This window comes from Megascapheus bottae, chromosome 17, assembly GCF_031878675.1.
Source record: "Megascapheus bottae isolate mThoBot1 chromosome 17, mThoBot2.hap1, whole genome shotgun sequence".
Lineage (NCBI taxonomy): Eukaryota > Metazoa > Chordata > Mammalia > Rodentia > Geomyidae > Megascapheus > Megascapheus bottae.
This window is the reverse complement of record NC_143525.1, coordinates 13326220-13350681: the sequence shown is the minus strand read 5'-3', so window position 1 is coordinate 13350681 and position 24462 is coordinate 13326220. Positions and strand designations below refer to the sequence as shown.

The 24462-nt window shown below is 42.8% G+C and overlaps 1 protein-coding gene across 1 annotated transcript in view; it reads right to left on the bottom strand.

The window, feature by feature from the left end:
- The window catches only part of Wipi1 (WD repeat domain, phosphoinositide interacting 1), a 34596-nt gene extending 31935 nt beyond the window's left edge, over positions 1-2661 (bottom strand). Inside the window, exon 1 of the mRNA XM_090349855.1 lies at positions 2524-2661. Within this exon, the coding sequence (XP_090205981.1) occupies positions 2524-2603 (80 nt within the window). The 5' untranslated portion in view covers positions 2604-2661. The remainder of the gene's footprint in view (positions 1-2523) is intronic.
- Positions 2662-24462: the final 21801 nt, after the last annotated feature.

Genomic DNA, 24462 nt, shown 5'->3' with positions numbered 1-24462 from the left:
CTGCATTTACAGAAAATCATACTCTGATTTTCCTAAATGCATCCAGTAAGGGATTTGACTTATTTTACAATCCAGTGTCATATCCTCTGTGGCTCCACAGAACTGACTGTGACAAGAACTTTTATTTATAGAAAAGACAGAGGTGCCCAGAAAGTCTCATCCAAAAAATTAAGGAAGTTTACTTTCAAAGCACTGTACAGTTTTGAAAATAACAGCTTTATCTGATTGTTACAGAAAGCTGGGATGTGACTCTACTATTGAATAACTAGAGTTTAGAAAGGCACAGTTTTGCTGGGTGCCAGTGGCTCATGCCTGTTATCCCAGCTACTCAGTAGGCCGAGATCTGAGGATTGTGGTTCAGAGCCAGCCGAGGCAGGAAAGTCCATGAGATTCTTTTATCTTCAATTATCCACCAGAAAACCAGAAGTAGCATTGTGGCTCAAAATGGTAACGTGCTAGCCTTGAGCAAAAGAGCGCAGGGATGGCATCAAGGCCAAGTTCAAGTCCTATGACCAGCAGATTAAACCAAACCAAACACATGCACACACACATACACACACACACACACACACACACACACACACACACACACAAAGATTTTTTTTCAAATTTAATAATATCACAAAGCAAGATTTAGACTATTTACTACCTATAAGAAACTAACTCTCTTCCTTAACCTATGTTGAGTCAGGAAGGAAAACATCATTTCAACAGATATACTCTCTTGCAAAATATCCTTTACAAAACTTTAGAATTTTATCTAGGTTATGTTATCCTCTCAACCTATGAGAGGATCCTAGAAACAACTCAGAAGGTTACAGTAGCTTAAAAAAAAAGTCAGATGTAGACATAGACCAAAGGGAGTTGAACTCAGTGGTAGAGTACTGGTGTGGCATGGTTGGGGCCCCAGATTTGATCCCTAGAAGTGTACACATGTGTGTACACACACACACACACACACACACACACACACACAAACACACACAAAGCCACAGAAAAGAAGAAATCACCAGGCGTATTATATATAATATATTGTGGATTTTATATATATATATATATATATATATATATATGGGCAATGAGAGATGTTGCTGTATTATTTTTTTTGTGCTAGTAGCAAGGCTTGAATTCAGGGCCTGGGTACTCTTTTTTAACGCCCCTCAAAGCTGGTGCTCTACCATTTGAGCCACACTGCTTCACTTCTGGCTTGAGGTCTCACAGATTTTCCTGCCCAGACTGGCTTTGAGCCACAGTCCTCAGATCTCTGCTTCCTGAGTAGCTAGGATTACAGATGTGAGTCACTGGCGTTGGGCTTAGTATAGACCTATTATGGGTTGTGGTCAAAAACAACTTGAAAGTCACTCATCTAACCAAGCTATCGGGATTACAGGATCACAGACACACTGATTTTCCGAACAAAGGCATATTGTTCAAATCAGAGTGTATTTTAACAACAAAAACACAAAGGGAATGGAAAGCAGGACTGCTTTAGGGTACACGGTGGCCTTAATTCCATGGCCAAATGTTGAATATTAGCATAGCCCACAGCCCAGCCGAAGCGCAAGCCTGAAGCTGACTCCACAAAAGGAACAACAACAAAAACTGGTACAGCAGGAAGTGGGGAACTGGGAGGTGGTCACCCCATCCCGGCCTGACCAGCCAGATGCTCTCAGGAGCACATTCCAGAGAGATTATTCCATACGGTTCTCCGGGGCTTGCTTCCGTGATACAGGGTAAGAAACAGACATTCGCTTCCCATATTTAATCCTGCAGGTGTCTGAAACGCAGCCCAGCAATTCCGGGCTCTCTGACCAAAGTCCAAGTGTAACCTTCAAAGTGAAACATTAAAAAAAAAAAAAATCCCTTAAAAGCAACAGGATGGAGCTCCTGCTTCCTGGAAAGCAGTCTGTAAACCAATCTCCCACCCCCTCCCCCCCAAGATCCCCTGCCCCACGAAAAGGCTCCAGGACTCTCCCCCAGGGAGATTCTGCATGGCTGGGTGGGCGAGAAATCGGGAGGTTTTCTCCCAGACTGGATGCCTGCCCCAGACTGGGGCTGGGCCGGACCGCAGGGATAGGCTGCCTGTTTATCCAAGGTCCGGCCCAGATGCCACGTTGAGATGCTCAAGGACAAATGGGAAACTTTCTCGGTCCTCTCCTCTTCCTGGGGCCCCACCACACCATCTTGGGTCGGCTGGCAATTTCCCCTTCTGCTGATCCTGACCAGCCCCCACCCCCCAAGCAGGCCTCATTACCTCTGCTAACCTCCTCCCTTCATCCTGGCTCGAAGCTGGCACAGTGGGGCTGGGGGACAGAGGGGGTCTGGGTGGGCTCGAACCCTGGCGTCGAGGGAGAGCGTGGCTAAGCAGGCCCCCAGTCCGGGCCAGGCCCCTCCCTCCCAGGGGTCCCGGCGAGGCCCGTCCGGGGCCTCCGTCGCCACCACTGGTTGCGCACAGGACAACACCCTTGGGTCACGACATTCCGTCCCCCACGTCTCCCCGCGGGGACTGGCGCCGTGGCTTACGTGCAGTCTTGGTTGAAAGAGAAGCAGCTGAGCGCCCCCTCGCCCCCGCCCGGAGGGGCGTCCACAGCCTCGGCCTCCATCGGGGGCTCGACCTGGGAAGCCGCAGCTCCGAGCTTGCCGGCGGCGACAGCCACCTCAGCACCCCGCCAGCGCCGCGCCCGCACCCGCGCCCGCTCCGCCCGAGCCCCCCACGCCCCGCCCCTTCCCGGGCCCCGCCCAACACCCGCCCCGCCCCGCCCTTTTACCCCTCCCCGAGGCCTCGCGGAACCCGGCATCTAACTGGGCGGGGGAACCCATGCCGCCTGCTATTATTGGCCGTGAACCCAGAACTTAACAATTGAGTACCTCCCTCTTGACCAATCCGGGACGGAGGTAGGCGGAGCCACTCTCCTGAAGACACGCCTCCAACTCCACCTCGCGGCTCCCCATTGGTCGAAAGCGCGTGAGGCACAGGCTGCGGGCCACGTGGTGGTGTTTTCATTGCCAGGACCTCCCAGCCTGGGGGCGGGGAGGAAGACGGGAAGTAGGAGCCAGAACAGCTGAGGACCGTCGGACGCCCGGGTTCCTACTCCTCCCAAACTCCCGTCCAAGCCAGCTCTCGGCCTAATAAACTTAAGGAGTTTAGTAGACAGCGTTTAGACGCCAAAGCGTCATCCATTTGCAGAGTCCTTAACATGCTTTGAGAAAAAAAAAATTCCCCAAGTGTGGCTGGGTTCTGCCGGGCGGATAAGCGGTTATCTTATCCGCAGCCCTGCGGTAGAGAGCTGGAGCCAAGCACTGCAGTAATTCTGTTTTATTCCTAGGGCCCGCTGTGGAGAACACCATTGTTCCTCGTTTGCTGAGGAAGCCCTTGACATTGACCAGCTAAGTAACAACAGATGGCAGAATGTGTGTGTGTGTGTCATTTTTCAAGATCTGTGTGCAAAACGACTTTCCTAAACAAGCCCTGATTGCCTTGTGCCTGAAAAACCAAAAGACGTGTGCATAGGACTGACTAGATTATGTTGGGCACTAGTGGCTCAAGCCTGTGATCTTAGCTTCTCAGAGGCTGAGATCTGAGGATCCAGGTTCCAAGCCAGCCAGGGCAGGATAGAGCTAGGTTCTGAGTTCAGGCCCCTGTACTGACAACTTTTAATTCCTATCTTTTCAAAATTTGAGATGAAAGGATACTTTATTGTTGTACTGAAACATTTTAGACTGGCAGAATTTAAATTTACACAATTTATGACACACATATTTGTGTGCACGCACACACTTTAACCATAGAATGGATGAGCAAAAAGTATTAATTCCATGTAAATTTTTAAAATTAGATTTCCAGTTGGGGTTTTCTGAGATGCAAATACAATGGTTTTTCCCCCTTCATCCTATTATTCTTTCTGTCCATTGTTGTAAATAATAGTTTTTAACAGGAATGGCTGTTTTGCTGATTGTGATGAGCAATCCTAAGTGAACATAATTGCCTTTGGATGTGCCTGCTGCATTATCTTTGTGACCTTTCAGAGCAAACATTCTATTTTTCACCATTCAAGTGCAGCGACATGCCACTGGTCCTTTCTGTTCTGTTGAGATAGCCCAGAGTCTGGCAAGTCAGGGTTTAGATTATAGGGAGAATTACATAAAATATACAGTAAGGTCTTTACAGTAAGAGCTATGGTCACCTCATTATCAAATGCTTAGACTTCTTGAGGGTAGAGATGGGTACTGGTATTAACAGAAGTATTTCATGATAAAAGCAGTGTCTTAAGTAGATAAACTCAGCTTGAGTGTACAGAACAAATTAGAAATGGGGGAGGTTTAGATGTCTCTAGGGGACTAATGTGACTTTCTGGGAGGGAAGGAACATGAGGGATTAAGCCAGTGTGACAATGCAAGACCAGAGAGGTTATCACAAATCAAGAGTTGTGGGTTTTTTAAATAGTTATAAAAGTGATGTACAAAGACATTACAGTTACAAAAGTCAGGTAAAGAGTACATTGAACGGGCTAGGAGTGTGGCCTAGTGGTAGAGTGCTTGCCTAGCATGCGCGAAGACTGGGGTTCAACTCCTGGGTACTATATACACAGAAAAAAGCCGGAAGTGGTGCTGTGGCTCAAGTGGTAGAGCCCTAGCCTTGAGAAAGCCCAAAGACAGTGCTCAGGCCCTGAGTTCAAGCACCAGAACTAGCAAAAAAAAAAAAAAAAGAGTACACTGAACTGTCATGCCCCTCTTCACTCTCTCCCAGGTTTTCCCTCCCAACCCTACCCTCAAGAGTTGTTTTGAGGCAGAAAGATGAAATAAGTTATAAATATGAGATCCATATATAATTTTCTATATTCTAGAAGATGTATTTTACAAAGGTAAAAAACTGAAAAAAAATTAACTCAGTATATCGAAATACTGTTTTAGTGGGTCATCCATAAGGAATTATTTAATTTAAATCTGAATCTTTTTCAGATGGAAATGATAAAAATCTTCTGTGGTCGTTTTGTTTGTTTTACCAGTCCTGGAGCTTGAACTCAGGGCCTGAGCACTGTCCTTGGGCTTTCTCAAGGCAAGAGCGCTACCATTTGAGCCACAGCACCACTTTCAGCTTTTTCTATGTATGTGATACCCAGGAATTGAACCTGGGTCTTAGTGTATGCTAGGCAAGCACTCTACCACTAGGCCAAAATCTGTGTGTGCTTTTCACTCACAACACATCTCAGTACACCCAAGCCACATTTTTCAGGGCCTGCTGTACTAGCATTTTTAGCCAATGGGATTTTGAAGAAATGGATGACAGGACATGGTGATTGATGGGGAAGAGGGAGGGACAGGGGAGGAATGGGCAGAGTAGAAGTGGATTGCATTCTTAGGACAGAGGAAGCTTCCGTGTGACCTTTAGACAACAGGTCTTGGAGAAAGATATGTTCTGTGTCTCCTTGTGGTAGTGGCAGGACAGAACCGAATGGTCACTGGAACATAGCTGCAGGCCTCGTGATGTACGTGTGGGGGAACACCACCACCCTCCTTGCCTCATTCTCTGGCTAGTGACCTCCATTATAGTTTAAGTTCTGGGTCAATGGTCCATGGCTGCCACCACTCTTGCGGAAATAACATTTCAGGACTGTCTCTTCCTCTCATTTTATTTTTCCTAAGAGAATACAAAAGTTTATATTTTATAGAAACCTATGTGTCTCAATATATGTTTTATGTAAACATATGTGTGTGATTTCAGTAAGTTAAAAAAAATAATGTGGACAACTAATTGTTATTTTCAAAAGCACCTTTGGGGCCAGACTAAATGCATCAGCTGGTTGGGTGTGGTTTGTGGAGGGCCAGTCTGTCAGGAGACATAAGCAGCCAGCTTGAGGGACTCCACCTAAAAAAAAAAATTCAGAGAAGCCCGTTCATATACAAAAAAAAGTAACAAGGAAAAGATTATTTATAATCTTTGACTTTGGACTCATTAAATGTCAGGTTGACTTTTCTTTTAGTATTTTAGTTAATTTATTTATACAGGGAGAAATTTCATTGTTACACTTTTACTCATTTACAATATATTCCGATCAGTTTTAGTTTTACCCCATCACTCCTCCTAGTGAATGTGATTGCATGTGTATGTGTGTGTGTGTGTGTGTGTGTGTGTGTGTGTGTGTCCATGTGTCTGTTCTGAGGCTTGAACTCAGGGCCTGGGCTTTTTTCCTCAGGGACATTACTGTACCACTTGGTCCACAGCTCTTCTTCTGTTTGTTTTTTGGTGGTTAATTGGAGATAAGAGTTTCAGATCTTGGCTAAAATCTTTCTGAAGTCTTCCTGAATAGCTAGGATTACAGGGTAAACCAGCTGGCTTTTTTAAAGGTGTACTTCTTGATTCTGTGGGAAAGGATACTCCTGATTTGATGTTGGCTCGTGACATTCTAATTCATATTCTTGGAACAGTAATTTCATTACTAAGTTTTAACAAAAACTGGTGGAGGAGAAGAGCACAGCTTTATTGCAATGGGCATGAGATTTCAGCTTTTTCTTTTTCTTCCAATCAAAACTCTTACATGTATCTTTTCCCTAAGGAAAAGGAAAGGCCCAGGGTATCTAGGTAAAACAAGTTATGAAAATCTGAGAGAAGAAAGCTAGCCCTGATAATTAATTAAGCTAGCCTGTTGGTAATACAAAATGTCAGGCTACCACTCAGCGAATGGGAGGACTTTCTTCCTGTATGGATAATGATCTGGTTGTAATTTTAAGATGCTGATTAGGGTCTGCACAGGGCATTCAAAGGGGAAGTTGGAAATGACGCATCCTGTCTGGTGCAACTCTCCTGTCACCCAATATGGCTGCCCATGACACCCAACCATCTATAATTAGACTAACTACTAGGTGAACAAATACACTCCTGTCTGCATTTTATAAGACCCGTTCTATTTATATGAAACTAAGTCAAAGGAAATAATTTCATTTCCTTTTTCTTTTCTGCTGTCTCAATGCCCAGAATGTGACTGAACTTTATGGACTATTCTATGAAGAACTGGGAGAAAGGACAAAGGAGGAAGAGCCTAAGATGTTGGAGAAAAATGAGTGATGGGTCACATTGTGAAGGAAATAGAAAAAGGACAGGCTGACAAATTCCAGGGTAGAGAGGGAGAGTGCCATATGCTGGCTTCTTAGAAAGGCTGTGATCTAATATGATTGGCAAACAGGAAGTCCCTAGTATGGCACAACATGAGCTGGGATTTGTAATGATTTCTGATTATAGGCATAGTGTGTGTGAGGTGGCATGGCTGAAAGTTAATGAGCACTCTCTTTGTCTCCCACATGGAATTATTTCTCTCTGGATGTGTTCCTTTAAAATGAAGGGACAAGGGCCGGGAGTTTGGCCTAGTGGTTAAGGTGCTTGCCTAGCATGCATGAGGACCCGGGTTCAATTCCTCGGTACCACATACATAGAAAAAAGCTGGAAGTGGTGCTGAGGCTCAAGTGGTAGAGCTCTAGCCTTGAGAAAATCCAAGGACAGTGTTCAGGCCCTGAGCTCAAGCCCAGGACTGGCCAAAAAAAAAAGAAAAAATAAAATAAAATAAAATAAAATGAAGGGACAAGAACCAAGAGTAAGAAACAACCATGTTAGGCTGAAGAGTGAATTGGTGTCTTCATATTCAGTCTTCCTATCGGTGCCTTCTCTCTCATTTGTCTTATCTGTTTCCATGATGTCCTTCCCACAACACAATGGAAAATGGTGAGGTCCATTCATGAGCCCCAAATCATGAGTCCTTTGAGTTAATAGTTCCTGGTTGGCTGGCGATCATTCACAAAAACAGTAGCTTTCTACATATGCATTTCCCAACATGGCTTGGGTATGTGGAGCAGTTATGTTAGAGTGATTTTGTCCAATGGCATACTTCTAAATCACACAGGAATACAGGTCATCTAATACCTCCAAGATATTTTATAGTATTATTATAGATGTTACCTGGAAATAGAAAACAAAATATGATGGAAAGGCTGGCTTAAAGCCTTAGACATTTTTTATAATGTGATACTGTCTGTCCAGGAGTTTTTGGTTTGTTTTTTTTTTTTTTTTTTTTTTGTTACTCAGAGCTTTTTTTTGCCAGTCCTGGGGCTTGAACTCAGGGCCTGAATACTGTCCTTGGGCTTTCTCAAGGCTAGAGCTCTGCCACTTGAGCCACAGCACGACTTCCGATTCTTTTCTATGTATGTGGTACCGAGGAATTGAACCTGGGTCTTCATGCATGCTAGCCAAGCACTCTGCCGCTAGGCCAGACTCCTGGCCCCTGTTAATCAGTTTTGAATTCAGGCTGTCATGCTTGCTAGCCATATTCTCTACCATTGAGTCATGCCTTTAGCCCTTTTTTACTTTTTAAGTTATTTTTCAGATAGGGTCTCCTACATTTTGCTCAGAGTGGCCCTAGATGACAGTGGTTCTACCTATATTCACTGCATGGCTGCAATTACCACACCCAGCTTTTATGTTGAGACGGGGATTTCACTAACATTTTTTTCCCTAGGCTGTCTTCAAACCACAGTCCTGTCAATCTCCACCTCTTAAGTAGCTAGGATTACAGGCATAAGCCACTGTGCCTAGCCTTAATTTTTATTCCCATCACATAGTTAGGAGAAACAGCATTGAAGGTAACTTGCTAAAGGTCCTGGGATAGTTTGGGAAGGAGACTCGTTCCCTTCCACAGGGATCCATGGCCGATGGCAGTAGCTCAAGACTAGAAATACAAAGGACACCTTTGCCTGTGCTTTATCCTACACAGGGTCAGAGCAGCCATGGGTAGAAGAGACAAAATAACTGGATTGGGGCTGGGAATGTGGCTTAGTGTTAGAGTACTTGCCTAGTTTGCATGAAGTCCCGGTTCCATTCCTTAGTACCACCTAAGCAGAAAAGGCTGAAGTGGCGCTATGGCTCATATGAGAGTGCTAGCCTTGAGCAAAAGAAACTCAGGGACAGTGCCCAGGCCCTGAGTTCAAGCCCCAGGCAGGACTGGCAAAAAAAGAAAAGTAACTGCATTGTGCCAACAACAACATCATGGACCAAGTACAAATGGGAATTCGTAAGAGCTACCATTTTTCAATGGAGACCAAGGCTTTGCTTGCATTTGCTAAGGACAGTAGTAGAAAACAATAGGGGGAAAATACCTTTGAGGCCAGGAGTTTGGCCTAGTGGTAGAATGCTTGCCTAGCATGCACGAAGATCTGGGTTCCATTCCACAGAACCACGTACATAGAAAAAGTCAGAAGTGATGCTGTGGCTCAAGTGGTAGAGTGCTAGCCTTGAGAAAGCCCGAGGACAGTGCTCAGGCCCTGAGTCCAAGCCCCAGGACTGGTAAAAACAAAAAATAAGACCTTTGACTCCCAAGGAGAAAGTTAACTGTGCTCCTGGGTGGGCCTGGGCTACTAAGTGGGACTGAAGAAACCAAGAAGAAAGGTTTCTTCTTGTTCTTGAGGTGGTGGAGGGAGACTCCTCCTCCCGGCTGTCCCCCTGAGAAAAAGGATTTCAAAGCCCTCAAAGTGGAAGGAGAGCCAGAAATCCTCTCAGAGCAGCAGATCTTCTTGGTGAACATTGCCACCTAGTGGCCTGCCATATCTGGCTTCGGCCTTTAGCCAGTAGAGTGGACTTTGGGGAGCTTTGGCAGAGTGATATAACATGGAAAGAGGATCCCCAAAGCCTGTAAGACACCCTGAGATCCCCTTCTGTTCTTCCTAGCCATCTTCTCTGGGAAGAAAAATTTGAAAAGGATTTGTACCTTCATCATCATTTAGTAAGTTTTTATCAAATGTCCATATACTAGTCACATTTCCAGGACCCACAAACACATCTCCAGACACAATGAAAACTCTACCTGAATGGGCAGAGAGACTACAAATGAAAATAAAATAAGCTGCAGAATCTCTTAGGTACTAGTAAGTGCTAAGAAGACAAACAAGGCAGTGAAACTGTACTGGTAATTGTTAGAAAAACTGAGAGATGGAAGAGAGTGGGGAGGCCTTGCTAGAAGGTTCCATTTGAACAGAGACTTCTGGTGGGAGGGAGGAGGCATGTTACATTGTCATGTAGGAAAAGGCATTTGAGGCCTAAGGTCAAATGTTCCTAGCATCGCAAGGAGGCCAAGACGGCTGGGGTAAAGAAGGAATAGAATAAGAGGAGAAAGAGATCAGGGTGGTGATGTGTGGGACAGGGATGGGAGAATAGGAGACTGGTTGTTTTGACTTGCATTTTATCAGAACTGTGCCGGCAGTTGTGTTGAAATTAAATGGAAGCACTTTGAAGGATAGCCACAATGCACTCTAGCATGCTAAGGATTCAGGAGAGCCCTGTCTGATATTTGGTAGTTAAACCTTGTTTAAAAGTACTTTCAAGGCTCATTAAAGACAGATCCCCCACCCCACCCCTTTCTGTCTTTTAGAAATGCTCACTAGCTTTGTGTGGGTCCTGAGGAAGTGAAAAACAGCTCAGGTGAGCAGACTGTAATGGCTCTGGCAGTCATAAACAAGGCTGGAGCAAGGTCAACAGAATGTGGTTTGCAGCCCAAGGCCACATGGCAACTCTGAAGTTACTGACATCAAGTGACTCATGTTTTCTTGTCCATACCTTCCCACTCCATTCCTTCCACTTCCCGAACAAACATTTCTGAGACATGAACTTTTAAAGAACATGTTCAAAATATATCCAATTTTGGCCTGACTGTAGTTTTGTCTCTCTTTCCCCCTCACAACCCTTTCATACAAACTCTACCAAAAGAAGAAGAAAAGAGAAGGAGGAGGAGGAGGAGGGGGAGGAGGGGGAGGGGGAGGAAGGGGAAGGGGAGGAGGAGGAGGGGAAAAGGAGGAGGAGAAGGAGGAGAGGAGGAGGAGAAAGAGGAGAGGAGGAGGAGAAGAGACAGGAGGAAGAGGATCCACCCTTTCCCAGGCTGGGAACAGGATCTCACACCTGTACTGCAAAGATTGGAAGGTTGTGGTTCAAGGTTACAGCTTCTCAGAAATGAGCCAGTCATAGTAGGATATATCTGTGCCTCTCAGGAATATGGGAGGCATAGAAAAGAGGATTATGATGTGAGGCTAGACAAAGATTTGAGATCTTATTTGAAAAGTAACATAAAAGGGCTGAAGGTAGAGCACCTACCTAGAAAATGCATGGCTCTCGGTTTCAAGCTCTAGTATAATAGGGAATGAAAAGTCCCCTCCTACAGCTTCCAACAAAGATGTACATTTCCCTTTTGTAGTAAAGCTAATGTTGACTGACAACATTCATTCTCATTACTCTTTCCCTTCAACTTGCTTTATAAAGCAAAGTTTAACAAAATTTAGATGAAATAATTGCTTCTTCCTATATAATTCTATCAACCTAAGTGAGACATTGCTCCATACCTAAAATGTCCTGTGTAACAATCAGAAGATATATTCTGAACCAAAGAAGGGCAAAGATTATATCCCAAGAAAGCATGAGGCCCTGAGTTCAAACCTTGGTGACAAATGATTCATCGATTTAGGTTACATGAAATCCAATGAGAATATAGACAATAATCCAGTGGAAAGACTTCAGGAAATTAAAAGCCTGAACCACAAAGGATCTTCAAAAGAGTAAAACTCAACGCATAGATACAAGAAATGTAAGAAAGCATTGGGTAGAAAACAACATTTTGTCTTGTATATATGTTTATCTATTTGGGGGAGAATAAGGGGAAACAGAAATGGGGGAGAGCAAAGAGAGCACAATGCGGCAATGATACTAGACACTATGTTGAAAATGAACTCTACAACTTACGACAGGGAAGGTGAAGAGGGAAGAACTGGGGGAAAAAAACAGAGAAGAGGTGACATAGTTCAAAAAGAAATATACTCATTACCTGACTCATGTAACACGAATCCTTATGCACATCACCTTTACAATAACAATTAAAAGAAAAAATGAGACCAGAATGACAGCAAAGTAAAGGAAACCCCATACACTGAGCTCAAAGGTCTATTATAAAAATGTTTAATGAATTGAAAGAGGACACCTGCAAGTAACCACGTGAACACAAAATGGACACAAGCAAAGAGATAAAGGAAATCATGGTGAATCAGATAAAAAGCTAAATGAATCCAAAATGAATACAAATTAGGAGTTAAATGAGCTCAAAGACAGCTAAACAGTTAAAAGAGATCAAAGAAGACAGAGAAATTTCATGAAGAATTCAATGCAAAACATGAAAAAAAATCTAAATAAAGAGATGACAATCCTGTGAAAACAAACTGAAGGATGAGAGATGAAAAATAAAGGGAAAGGGCCTGGAGTTTGGCCTAGTGGTTAAAGTGCTTGCCTAGCATGCACGAAGACCCGGGTTCGAGTACATGGTACCACATACATAGAAAAAACCCGGAAGTGGTGCTGAGGCTCAAGTGGTAGAGCTCTAGCCTTGAGGAAAGCCCAAGCTCAGTGCTCAGACCATGAGCTCAAGCCCAGGCCTGGTAAAAAAAAAAAAAGAAAGAAAAAGAAAGGGAAAGAGTAGATGATATGAAAGACAGAATTTCTGAATCCAGAATAGATGTAGTAGACAAGGCAGGAGAACCAAGCAAAAAGATCAAAGAAAACAAAAGGAATTTGGAGGAATGGCAGGATTCAACTTAAAAGATAAAACATATGGCTCATAGGAATTGAAGAAAGAGAAGAGCTGAGAGCTAAGTCACTAGAAAAGAATCCTCCAGGGGCCAGGAGTTTGGCCTAGTGGTAGAATGCATGCCTAGCATGCACAAAGGCCTGAGTTCAATTCCTCGGTACCACATACATAGAAAAAAGCCGAAAAAAGCCGGAAGTGGTGCTGAGGCTCAAGTGCTAGAGCTCTAGCCTTGAGAAAGTCCAAGGACATTGCTCTGACCCTGAGCTCAAGACCAGGACTGGCAAGAAAAAAGAAAAAAAGAAAAGAATCCTCCATGACATACTATATAGATCAAGTATATAAGAGAAAAAAGAATATTAAAGGCTGTAAGAGAAAATACAGATCACTTACAGAAACTTTAAAAGTGAAGAATGATGTGTTTCAAACACTGAAATGTAACAACTTCCAACCCAGAATGCTCTATTTAGTGAAGCTTTTGTTGATAATTAAAGGGCAAATGAAAACATTTCGTGATATACAGAAACTAACTTAGCATCACTAAACCAGCACTACCACAGATACTTAAAGACATCTTGCACAGGAAAAGATAAACAAAATCGATACATTCTTAACCAATATGGCAGACAGAAGAAGAGAAAACAACCAAAACTAATAAAATTAGGACTCCAAATGGAGGCATAGCTACCAAGCTATATCATGAAAGAATACTTTGTAAACCTTTACTCAAATTAAAAATACTAGCAGAGGAGGCTGGGAGTTTGGCCTAGTGGTAGAGTGCTTGCCTAGCATGCAGGAAGACCCAGGTTCGACTCCTCAGTAGTACATACATAGAAGAAAAAAAAAAGCCCGAAGTGGTGCTGAGGCTCAAGTGGTAGAGCTCTAGCCTTGAGAAAACCCAAGAACAGTGCTCAGGCCCTGAGCTCAAGCCCAGGACTAGCAAACAAAATAAATAAATAAAAATACTAGCAGAAATGGATGCATTCTTAGATAAGCTCAAACTACTAAAAAAGAGCCAAGAGGACACACGCCATTTAAACAGCTCTGATACATTGATGAGTTTGAAATAGCCATGAAGAATCTCCCAACATTGGGCTGGGAATGTGGCCTAGCATGCATGAAGCCCTGGGTTTGATTCCTCAGTACCACATACACAGAATAATGCCAAAAGTGCCACTGTGGATCAAGATTATTAACTGAAATCCAACAACTAATTAAAAGAAATCGTATGCCATGAGCAAGCTTGTTTCATGCCAGGCATGCAAGACTATTTTAACGTATATAAATCAACACATGTAGTATGTATAAAACAATCAAGGATGAGAATCATACGATCGTGTCAATTCATACAGAAGAAGCCTTTGACAGAAGAGCTAAGAATAGACGTATCAAGCCTTCACATAATAAAAGCTATTTATGACAAGCCTGCAATCACCATCCTATTCTAAAGCCTCTAAAATCAGGACCAGGACAAGAGTGTCCACTTCTCCACTGTTATTGAGTATGCTATTGGGATTCCTAGCCAGAACAATCAAGCAAAAGAAAGAAGTAAAAAGGGATGGTAGAAATCAAATTATCATTATCTGCCCATTTGTTTCTCTATATAATGGACTCTAAAGAGTCCACTCTAGCCTCTTAGTCATTTCTTCTCTTATTCTCTTGCTAAAACCCCTTAATGCACCATAGCTTCTTAAGCGGCATGAGGAAGTGACTATACCCTTAGGTTAGGGTGGAACTCCTGTTAGGGTAAAGAGTGCAGCCAAGCTTATGATTGATAGCAAAAGATAATCAGCTGGGAGATCTGGAAGCTTTTATTCTCTTGACGGTGAAGATCCCAGATAACATCGGAGATTCTATTGAGGAGGGCATCTGAATTTTCATCTCAAGTTGAGAGTAGGCGCAGACATTGAGGTGTCAGGAGTCACTGGGGCAGGGTCTGATGATGCTCCAAGAGGAGATGTGAGGAAAAGGTGCCAGCTTATAAAGAGCTGGAATGTGATCAGAGTAGTTCTCTAAAGTTAGCTACACTATCAGAAAGAAGGTGGCATGTGAGTGGAACCGTGTGTGCCAGCTCTAAATCACACACTGCTGTGGAATGAGAATCTCTGATATAAACGAGAATGTGAGCTGACAGATGCCCATTGGCTAAGATTTAATTCGCCAGTTCATCTGTAGTGCCTATAATGTCTATGGTCTTGTGTTTCCATTATCCATTTCAAACACACACAAGGAGTAAGAAAGCTCACATGCTCTTCAGAAATATGACAGAGTTCTCACTGCTACATACTAGAAGTAAATACAAGTTGAAATTTTTACTATTTCCCTGAGGCCAGGAACATCTCTTAGTGGGCTAATCATTTCATGTAAAAGCTTGGTTCCAGACAGTAATTCAAAGCCTGTGGGAACTGACCAAGCCAGCAAGACATCTCAAGATATTTTTATTTATTATTTATTTTTGCCAGTCCTGAACTCAGGGTCTGAGCTCTGTCCTTGAGCTTTCTCAAGGCTAGATCTCTACCACTTGAGCCATAGCACCATTTCCAGCTTTTTTCTAAGTATGTGGTACTGAGGAATCGAACCTGTGTCTTCAGGCATACTAGGCAAGCACTCTACCACTAAGCCAAACTCCTGGCCCCAGTCTCAAGATATTTTAAATGGCTTATTTTTATTGTCTCTAGGCTCTTCTTTCTCTCCTACCTCTGAAAAGATCTGTTTCATCTTATAAGGATTTAAGTTAACTTCTGTACACAGATGACCCTTATCTGACCCCATTCTCTGGAAGGTCTATGTGTCTTTGATTTCCCCCCTGCTCGAGATAAATTAACTCATAAAGATAAAAGTTTTATTTTGACTATTAACTTACCTATCGATCTATCACTTGCCAGAATTATCCACTATATACATACTGTTTGTTGATTTCTAAGAAAAGGTGGTTCCCACATCTCTCTTCATTTCCAGAAGCATTGAAAATAAGAGAATTGGGGATGGGAAAGCTTGCTCTTTATTTGTATAATATGCTATTTTTGCTGGTTTAAGAAAAGTATACACCTGTATTATTTGTTCAATGTAAAAACTTGTTCACAGGAAAAGAAACTCTTAAATTCATGTTGGTTTAGAATCTTGGTACTCAGTCAATCACTGATAATGTTTTGGGTTTTTTTTTTTGCTAATCTAACGTGACTAAATATGTTTTATATTCATGTTTGATCACACAGAGCCATCTGTAGTTAAAACAGTTTCAATTCAGCTAGAAAAAAAAAGTTGGAGAGTTTCCAAACTATGAGCATTAAGGGAGATCAACTCTGCTTTTTCTTGAGGCTAAGGTTTTGGAAAGGTTGTGAGTCAGCTGTCATGGTGGTGGCTTCTAACAAGGCCAAATGCACTTCCTGATGAATGGATGATGATGACAGGTTATTTCCTGCCCTGGCCTCCTGTTGGGAGAAGTCTATTGGTCTGCTGACTGGTACAGCAGGGCCCCAGGGGCCTGGCAGAGTGAACCATGGAAGGTGGCCCTCCACCAACATCTTTCAATCAGGGAACCAAAATAAAAATCACAGAGCACCAATCGTCAAAATCTCCCTTACCCCCTTCCCTTGCACTTTTAAAATTCACTTCAGTAAGTAAAAGCAAGCATTTAAAAAGGTCTGCCATCTTAAATTCTAGAAACCTTTCTGGAATAAAGGATTATTTGAATCTTTAAATATCAGTGAATACATTTATAACATTTGAATATACCAATGGATCAAAGAGGGAATATTAATCCTCTGAATAGATTGCTCAGTGGACTGATGAATTTCAGATCTGCACATAGTAAAAGTTCTCAGCCTGCTTTAAGCTGCCTTATACAAACAGCAATTTTCTCTCAGAAAATTCCAGTAAATAAGATGCTTATTCAGACACATACAGGAAGAATTTCCTAGGAGTGACACTGGGCCTGTGCCCTTCCCGTTATCCAGCATTTCCTTTTTCTCCTCCTTCTCCTCCTTTTTTTAAACCCTTCTCCTCTTCTCTTCATCCTCTTATTATTCTTTCTACTCCATTTTTTTCTTTCCTTTTTCATCCTCCTCCTTTCTTTTCTTTTTTTCTTTTTTTTTTTTGCCAGTCCTGGGGCTTGAACTCAGGGCCTGAGCATTGTCCTTGGGCATTTTCCTCAAGGCTAGCATTCTGCCACTTGAGCCACAGCACGATTTCTGGCTTTTTCTATGTATGTGGTACCGAGGAATCGAACGTGGGTCTTCATGCACTCTACTACTAGGCCAAATTCCCGGCCCTCCTTTCTTCTCTTTATACACACACACACACACACACACACACACACGCACAGTTTTCTTGACACTAAGGTATTTTCCTCCATATATCCAAATGATCTAATTTCCTTTTCACACTGATTGAAATTTCCCACCAAACTCAGTTTATCTATTGGCAGAATAGAAGAATATGGCAGTTTAAATACTTGCGCTTTACCTCTTCTCTTCCCCTGTGATTGATTTCTGCTCTACCTCTATTTTTTTCTGATTTTAATATCTGTTTTCATTCACAGTTGAATATTATTATCTATTGCAACACTCCTTCAACTGTTTTATTTTTCACAAGCACATGTGGGAATAAAGGACAAAGTAGGTCCCAGATGGGGAAGAGTCTAGGATGGGGACAAAAGGATAAATTGGAAAGGATGACAAGGAAGTGAGAAAAGAGAGTTGGGCACTAAGTAGCAGGTTGGTACTGGGTGTTCTTGCTTTTAAGAAATAGCCCTGAGGCCCAGTAGGTACAATTCCCATGCCCTTATCCACTGGCCTTGGCTGGGATCCCGGAAGCTCTCCACATCATTCTTGGAAACCTGGCCCTTGACCCTGACTTCATCTCATGACTCTGCCTCTTTGCTTCCCGGACTGGCTCTGAGAGCTGTTGGCATCGTTTTTATGGATTGCTTCTCAAATACCTGTGGTTTCAATCTTGTTGGCCTCAGAAAACATGCTAGACTTCCCCAACCTTCCTAATGCACTCCCTAGCCAGGTCTCCCACTCACCCCTTTCCTTAATCAAGCCCTCAGTGGATGAAAGACCAGCTTGTCACACCCCGCTCAAGGTCCTGCTTCATACGTGCGATGCATGTGGTTTGGACAAGTTACTTAACTTTTTGGAGCATAACACGTTAGTGGTGACGTGAGGTCCCTGGAAGCTCAGCTCTTCTGGCCTAGGGCGAGACCTCTACATGCTTGTCCATGGCTATCATCCCTTCAGACTTCCCTTGATCCTTTTCCCTCACACAGTTTCAGCTTCAGTGTTCAACAGAATGGTTTGTAGTTTTCCAAAAAGTCCCGCCATTTTGCATCCTCTCACCTCTTGGAGTTTTATACTTATTTCTGCTATTTGGAAACTGATTCTTCTCCCTTCTCACCAATTCTTTCTCCATTGTCCTCCAATCAACATAGATACCACCCTCTCTAGGAAGCCATCCTTGCTTTCTCTTTACCCTCTACACTATGTACTTTTGTGTCAATCCTCTTCTCCATAGAGCAGGGAAGTCAATAATTGTAAGCTCAAAACACACTTTGCATCCCAATCAAATCCATCACAAAGAGGAAGCACTGCAAATCAGACCATTGGAAGTTGTGGGTAGTCTGTGCATAGGAAGATGTACATAGATTACACACGCAAAATTAAGCCATTTTATTTAATTGGCCCAAGCTGGCTGACTTAGAACTCGCTATCCTCCTGCCTCAGCCTCCTGACTGCTGATACTGTGTCTAGTGATGCTATTCCTGAGCAACCCCTGGTTCTATTATCTGGGATGCTGACAACAATGTCCTATGACATTGAAAGAAGACCAACTAATTAACAAGTTAAAAATGAATTACAGGTGCCATTCATGCTATGGCCACTCGGTGGCGCCACTTTAGTGTAACAATGCCACTTTCCACCCATCAGTCAGTGCTTTAAAAACATGTTTTGCACAAAAGGCTAACACCCAGTACTTCAGAAGGGGCCTGAATGACAATGTGCTACCACTAGGGTGTGGTAGAAAAGTGGAGAATAGGGGAAATGCTGGGGTTGCGGGGTGTGTGTGTTTGTGACTCTCTGGTGCCAGAGTTCTTATTTGTAAGCACAAGAACAAAGGTTAGAAAACCTAGGAAAACTGGAACTGTACCAGCGACAAGCTGGACACATCACAGAACACTGGGCTGGGATGTGGAAGAAGGTTTGAGGGCAGACCAGCTGGGATCCCTGGCATAACACTGGTGTGGAATGAAGTGCTTAGATGAGATGGATGCCATGTGGTGGAAATGATAGGAAGTTAATGAAAACAATGCAGGCTGCACATACTATTCCATGAATCCCTATGGCTGGGAGAAGATCAAAACTCTGAAGGCTCGGCCAACTACGACTCTCGGGTGTAATGCAGTCCATTATTTTTATTCAGCTCCAAAACTAAGAACCTTTTTTTTTTTTTTACACTTTTTAGAATAGTGAAGGAAAAAAATCAACAAATGTGGCATGTTAAATGTATATAAATTTATTAAAATATGCAGAGCTCAACAAGCAAACAGCCTAGTTTAAAAAAAAAATGTGATGTTCCTAGATACTTCCCTAGAGAAGATACCAGAAGGTTCCTAACAACATACAGCACTAGGGAATTACAAATTGAAACAAGAGAAACTAATGCACACCTAATAGAAAGCCTAAAATCTAGAGCTTGGATGATACCAAATAGTTACCAGGATGTAAAGTAACTGGAATGCTCATTTTTTTTTGCCAGTAAGAATAGACCATAGTATGGTTACTTTGGGCAATAGTTTGTCAGTTTCTTGCAAAACTAAAATGTATAACAGCAAAGGTACTTTGACAGCCATGTTTATTACAGTTCTATTCACAAGAGTCGGTTGTGTAACCAGCCTCAAAGACTGTCAAGAGATGAACAGATGAAGAAGATATGGTAGAGAAATCCCATAGCTTTATGCAGCCATAGAGAAAGATAAGATCATGTCGTCTGAAGGAAAATGGATGGAAGTGGAGCTTGTGTTAAATAAAACAAAAATATGCTCAGAAAAACAATGCTAACTGCACCATAATCTAGTCAAGCTAACATGAAATTAACCAAGACAAGCACATAACCAATTAAATCCAAATACTGATATGAGTCTCTTCTAAAGCTTCCTTCCTTTGAATACCAGTGTCTCATGCCTACGTCATTTTTAGCCAGTTCTAACCTCCTGTCCTGGATGGCTCTTGGACAAGGTTGTTGACTGAAATGAAAAGCCTTGTTTCTGTCAGATTAACCAAGTCAACAAGCCATATTAATTTCTTCCTGTAACCACTGGCACTCTCCTGCCCATGAATCTACATTTTTCCAATAATTATTAATTTTCCCCCTTCGTAGGGTGGGGGAGGAACAGATAGTAAAATTAAGCATTGCAGACTCTGACCAACTCTCCAACTTGGCCCTTGGAACATAAAAGAATACACAAACTATATATATGACAAATAAAGAAAATCAGGTGCTGGTAACTCACACCTGTAATCCTAGCTACTCAGGAGGCTGCGATCTGAAGATCAGGGTTTTAAGCCAGCCCAGGCAGGAAAGTCCATGGATTGTTATCTCTCAGTAAACTAAAAGTGGTATTGTGGCTCAAAGTAATAGAGTGCTAGCCTCAAGCAGAAAAGCGCAGACCCTGAGATCAAGCCCCACAACTGACAAAAAAAAAAAATGGATGGATGGGTGCAATTTTTAGGCTTACGGAAAGTAGATTTCTCAGGCACCAACTCACCAGAATTCCCTCTTTGGTCTTTTTCCTTACATTGATTGCTTTATTTTAGTGTGGCCCATTGGTTAAACTTACTGGGCCAATAGCCATACCTTGCTATTCACTGAGCTCCATAATTTATACTAGGGTTACTCTTTGTGATGTTCACTCTGCAGGTTTTGATAAATGTAAAATGGCATTATTATGAAATCAGATGAGACCCTAAACATACCCAGTGCTGTCTACTGACCAATCACCTCTTTGCCTGAGACGTACTTGTCTTTTAACTGTCTCCACACTTCTGCCTGTTCCAGAATAGAAACATGGAAGCCTGGAGTCCTGCTGTAGTTAGTCTTCTCACATTGGCTTCTTTTACTTAGTTACACACAGTTAAGGTTGTTGTGTGTGTTTCCATGATTCAGTAGCTCCTTTCTTTTTCTCACCAATCCATATTCCACGGAGGCACTGGTTTGATTATCCATACCTATCGAATGACATTTTGGTTGTTTTCATGTCCTGGAAATTATTCATGCAGGCAATATGCATGTACAGGTTTTATGTACACCTTGAGTTTTCAACTCCTTTAGTTTTTATAAAAAACACAATAGATGGATTTTATACACACACACACACACACACACACACACGGTAAGAGTGTATTTTCTTTTCCTCTTGCTTGTTACTTATACAAAATGATGAGTTTCATTGTAACATCTTTCTACAATGCACATAACATGCTTTGATCATACTCCCACCTCCATTACTCTCATTCTAGAATTTTCTTTTCCCATCCTCCTTCTACCTCCTTCTACCTACTTTAACCCTGGATTCCACATACAGAGATTAAACACTAGCAGAGATGTTGCTGTAGTTCTTAGATACTATTTACATTTAAATTGTAGAAGTTGAGTAAATAAAGCAAATTCCCTCCATCATGTAGGTATCTCATTCAATCAGTTGAAGGACTTTTGAGAAAAGACAGGAAGGAATGCCACCTTACACTTACACTTGAGATTGATTGCAATGGTAGCTATTCTCAGAGGCTAGCCTGCTGGCTGGCATTTCATGTGCCCTGTGGATTTTTAGCCTTCCTAATTCTCAGAGTTGCAAGAAGCAATTCTCTTTCTTTTTTTTTTCCAGTCCTGGGGCTTGAACTCAGAGCCTGAGCACTGTCTAGAAAGCACTGGGCTTTCTCATCTAGTGCTCTACCACTTGAGCCACAGCACCACTTCAGGCTTTTTCTGTGTATGTGGCATCGAGGAATCAAATGCAGGGCTTCATGCATGGTAGACAAGCACTCTACCATTAGGCCAGGCTCCTGGTCCAACAAGAAGTAATTCTTTTTTTTTTTTTTGTGAATCATGGGGCTTGAACTCGGCCTGGGTGCTGTCCCTGAGCTCTTCAGCTCAAGGCTCCCACCCTACCTCTGTGGTGGGGCATTATCCCTGAGCTCATCATCTCAAGGCTACTGTCCTACCCTTGAGTGAAGCCCCACTTCCCATTTTATAGAGGTAAATTAGAAATAAGAGTCTCAGGTCTTTTTGTGCCCTGGCTGGCTTTGAACCTTGATCTTCAGATCTCAGCCTCCTGAGTAGCTAGGATAACAAGCAGGCACCAGCCCGCCTGGCTCAAGAAGTATTTCTTTAAACTAAATATCTTTTGTTGTATAGAAAATCCTGTTGGTGCTATTTCTCTGATGAACCCTAACACAATTTCCTCTTGTTGACCACTGTGGATTGAAATATGAAGCTATTTTTACTTAGAACAGTATTTTTAGGGTTAGACTCAATGCTGTTGATCTTCTGGTTTTTGGATAATATTTTCAAGGAATGCTGAAGAGAAGCATATCTTCTCTCTCTGACCATAACTTGCACATTTTCCAGTGGGAACCACAAGAAGCCTTTTGGCATTTGGATATTTGCTGGACTTGGTTATATTTGAAACTACAAACTCTGGGTCCCATAGGAGGCATAAATATAAAGACTAGTGCATGCCTAAGTTTTTCTTAGAAATTTGGGCGATACGCAGATCTATGTTTAGCCAGTGGAGATAGATGTTCAGCAAGAGAAACACTAAGAAACAGGACACCACAATATTCCTGCCTTTTATGCTTCAGCTTTCATCTCTTCTGCTTATTAGTGTACCAGCACTTTTTACATGTTTTGCTTTTCTTTTCTGCCAGTCCTGGGCATTGAACTCAGGGCCTAGACATTGTCCCTTTTTGCTCAAGGGTAGCCCTCTGCCATTTGAGCCACAGCACCACTTCCAGCTTTTCCTGAGTATGTGGTATAGAGGAATCAAACCCAGGGCTTCATGCATGCTAGGCAAGCACTCTACCACTAGGCTACACTCCCAGCCCTGCAACTGCTTTAAAATTTTTGTAATAGTAATTATAGAATTGTACCTTTTAGTTATCTTTAATTTTCCAAAAGGGCTTCAATTCAACACATCAGCTTACAAGTAAAATTCACTTTGATCAATATCACCCCTTCCATGTTCTTCCTCATCTCTTCCAACTACTCCCATGCTCTTTTATCTGGTTCTAGGATCCCTTTCTCTCCCCTCTTCTCCCCTCTGCTTTCCTTGTGCCAGTACTGGAGCTTGAGTTGTGGCCTAGCCACTGTCTCTTAGCTTTCTCACTCAAGGCTAGCGCTGTACCATTTGAGTTACAGATCCACTTTCTGCTTTTTAGTGGTTAAAGAGACTTGAAGACTTTTCCACGTAGGTTCGCTTCAAACCTTGATCCTCAGATCTCAACGTCTCAAGTAACTAAGATTACAACATTACAGCATTTTTTTTTTGCCAGTCCTAGGGCGTGAACTCAGGGCCTGAGCACTGTCCTTGGGCTTTCTCAAGGCTAGAGCCTCACCACTTGAGCTGCAGCACTACTTTAGGCCTTTTCTATGTATGTGGTACTAAGGAATTGAACCTGGATCTTTGTACATTCTAGGCAAGCACTCTATCGCTAGGTCAAACTCCGGGCCTCATTTATTTTTGTCAGTCTTAGGGCTTGAACTCAGGGCCTGAGCACTGTCAGCCTTGGGCTTTCTCAAGGCTAGCAACTCTACCACTTGAAGCGGAGCGGTGGCTCCACTTCTGGCTTTTTTCTGTGCATGTGGTACCAAGGAATCAAATCCAGGTCTTTGTGCATGCTAGGCAGGCATTCTACCACTAGGCCAAACTCCCAGCCCTAGGGATTTCATTTTAAAGAACATTCTTTTACCATCTCCTACCAAAAAAACTTGTTTTGTTGATTTTCTCAAAGGCCAAAGAAAAGGCCAAGAGAACTATAAGTCAGGTAGAAGGCCTCTGAAGATGGGAAGCCATGAAGACAAAACATTTGGAACAACTGTCATCTATGCAACATAAGGGACAGGCTAGTATTCTCCTGGGACCTCTGTGGCCTGGAAAGAGCAGGTGGACCCTTTGGAATGCCCGGAGGCTGCTGGACTCCTTACAACAGCTGTCTCGGTGACCTCTCCCCAGGCTCCACTCTCCACAGCCCATTTCCCTTTCTGTCTTCTCAAGCCCCAGTATCTGAGGAGTTGGCAGTTAGAACAAGGGTGAGTGTGAGGAACACAGGAAACGACTGTGGCTGGCCTGATGCCTGCATGCAACCGAATGGGGGTGGGATGCATAGCCCGGTCTTAGCAAGGAAGCAGCTGTCGCTTCACACACAGAGCTCAATGTCACCAGTTTGCTTGTTTTCTTCTTCTAAGGGTCATAATGGTCCCAGCAGCAAATAACTTTTACGGTAATTTGATAAAAGATAGGATCGCACAGGAGGATAGGATGGGCATAGTATCATGTATGAGCGATCTTGTCATTGGGTAGCTTTGTAGAAAGGGAGAGACATGGGATGAAAACTAACATTTACTCAATCTCTCTTTTTCTGTGGCTTATATTTCATACTGCAAAGGTTTGAACTACACTATCTGTATGGTCTTGGGTAAGTCATCTTAACTTCTAGTTTCTTCCTATTACAATAATAGTATCTACATCCTCAAGTTATTGGAGGGATTCATGATGTCTAAAAGCTTGAGAACTGTGCCCAAACACTGCCAGTGGTATTTGTGTGTTTGCTGATATTCTGGGGTAATTTTAACATAACCCTATTTATCC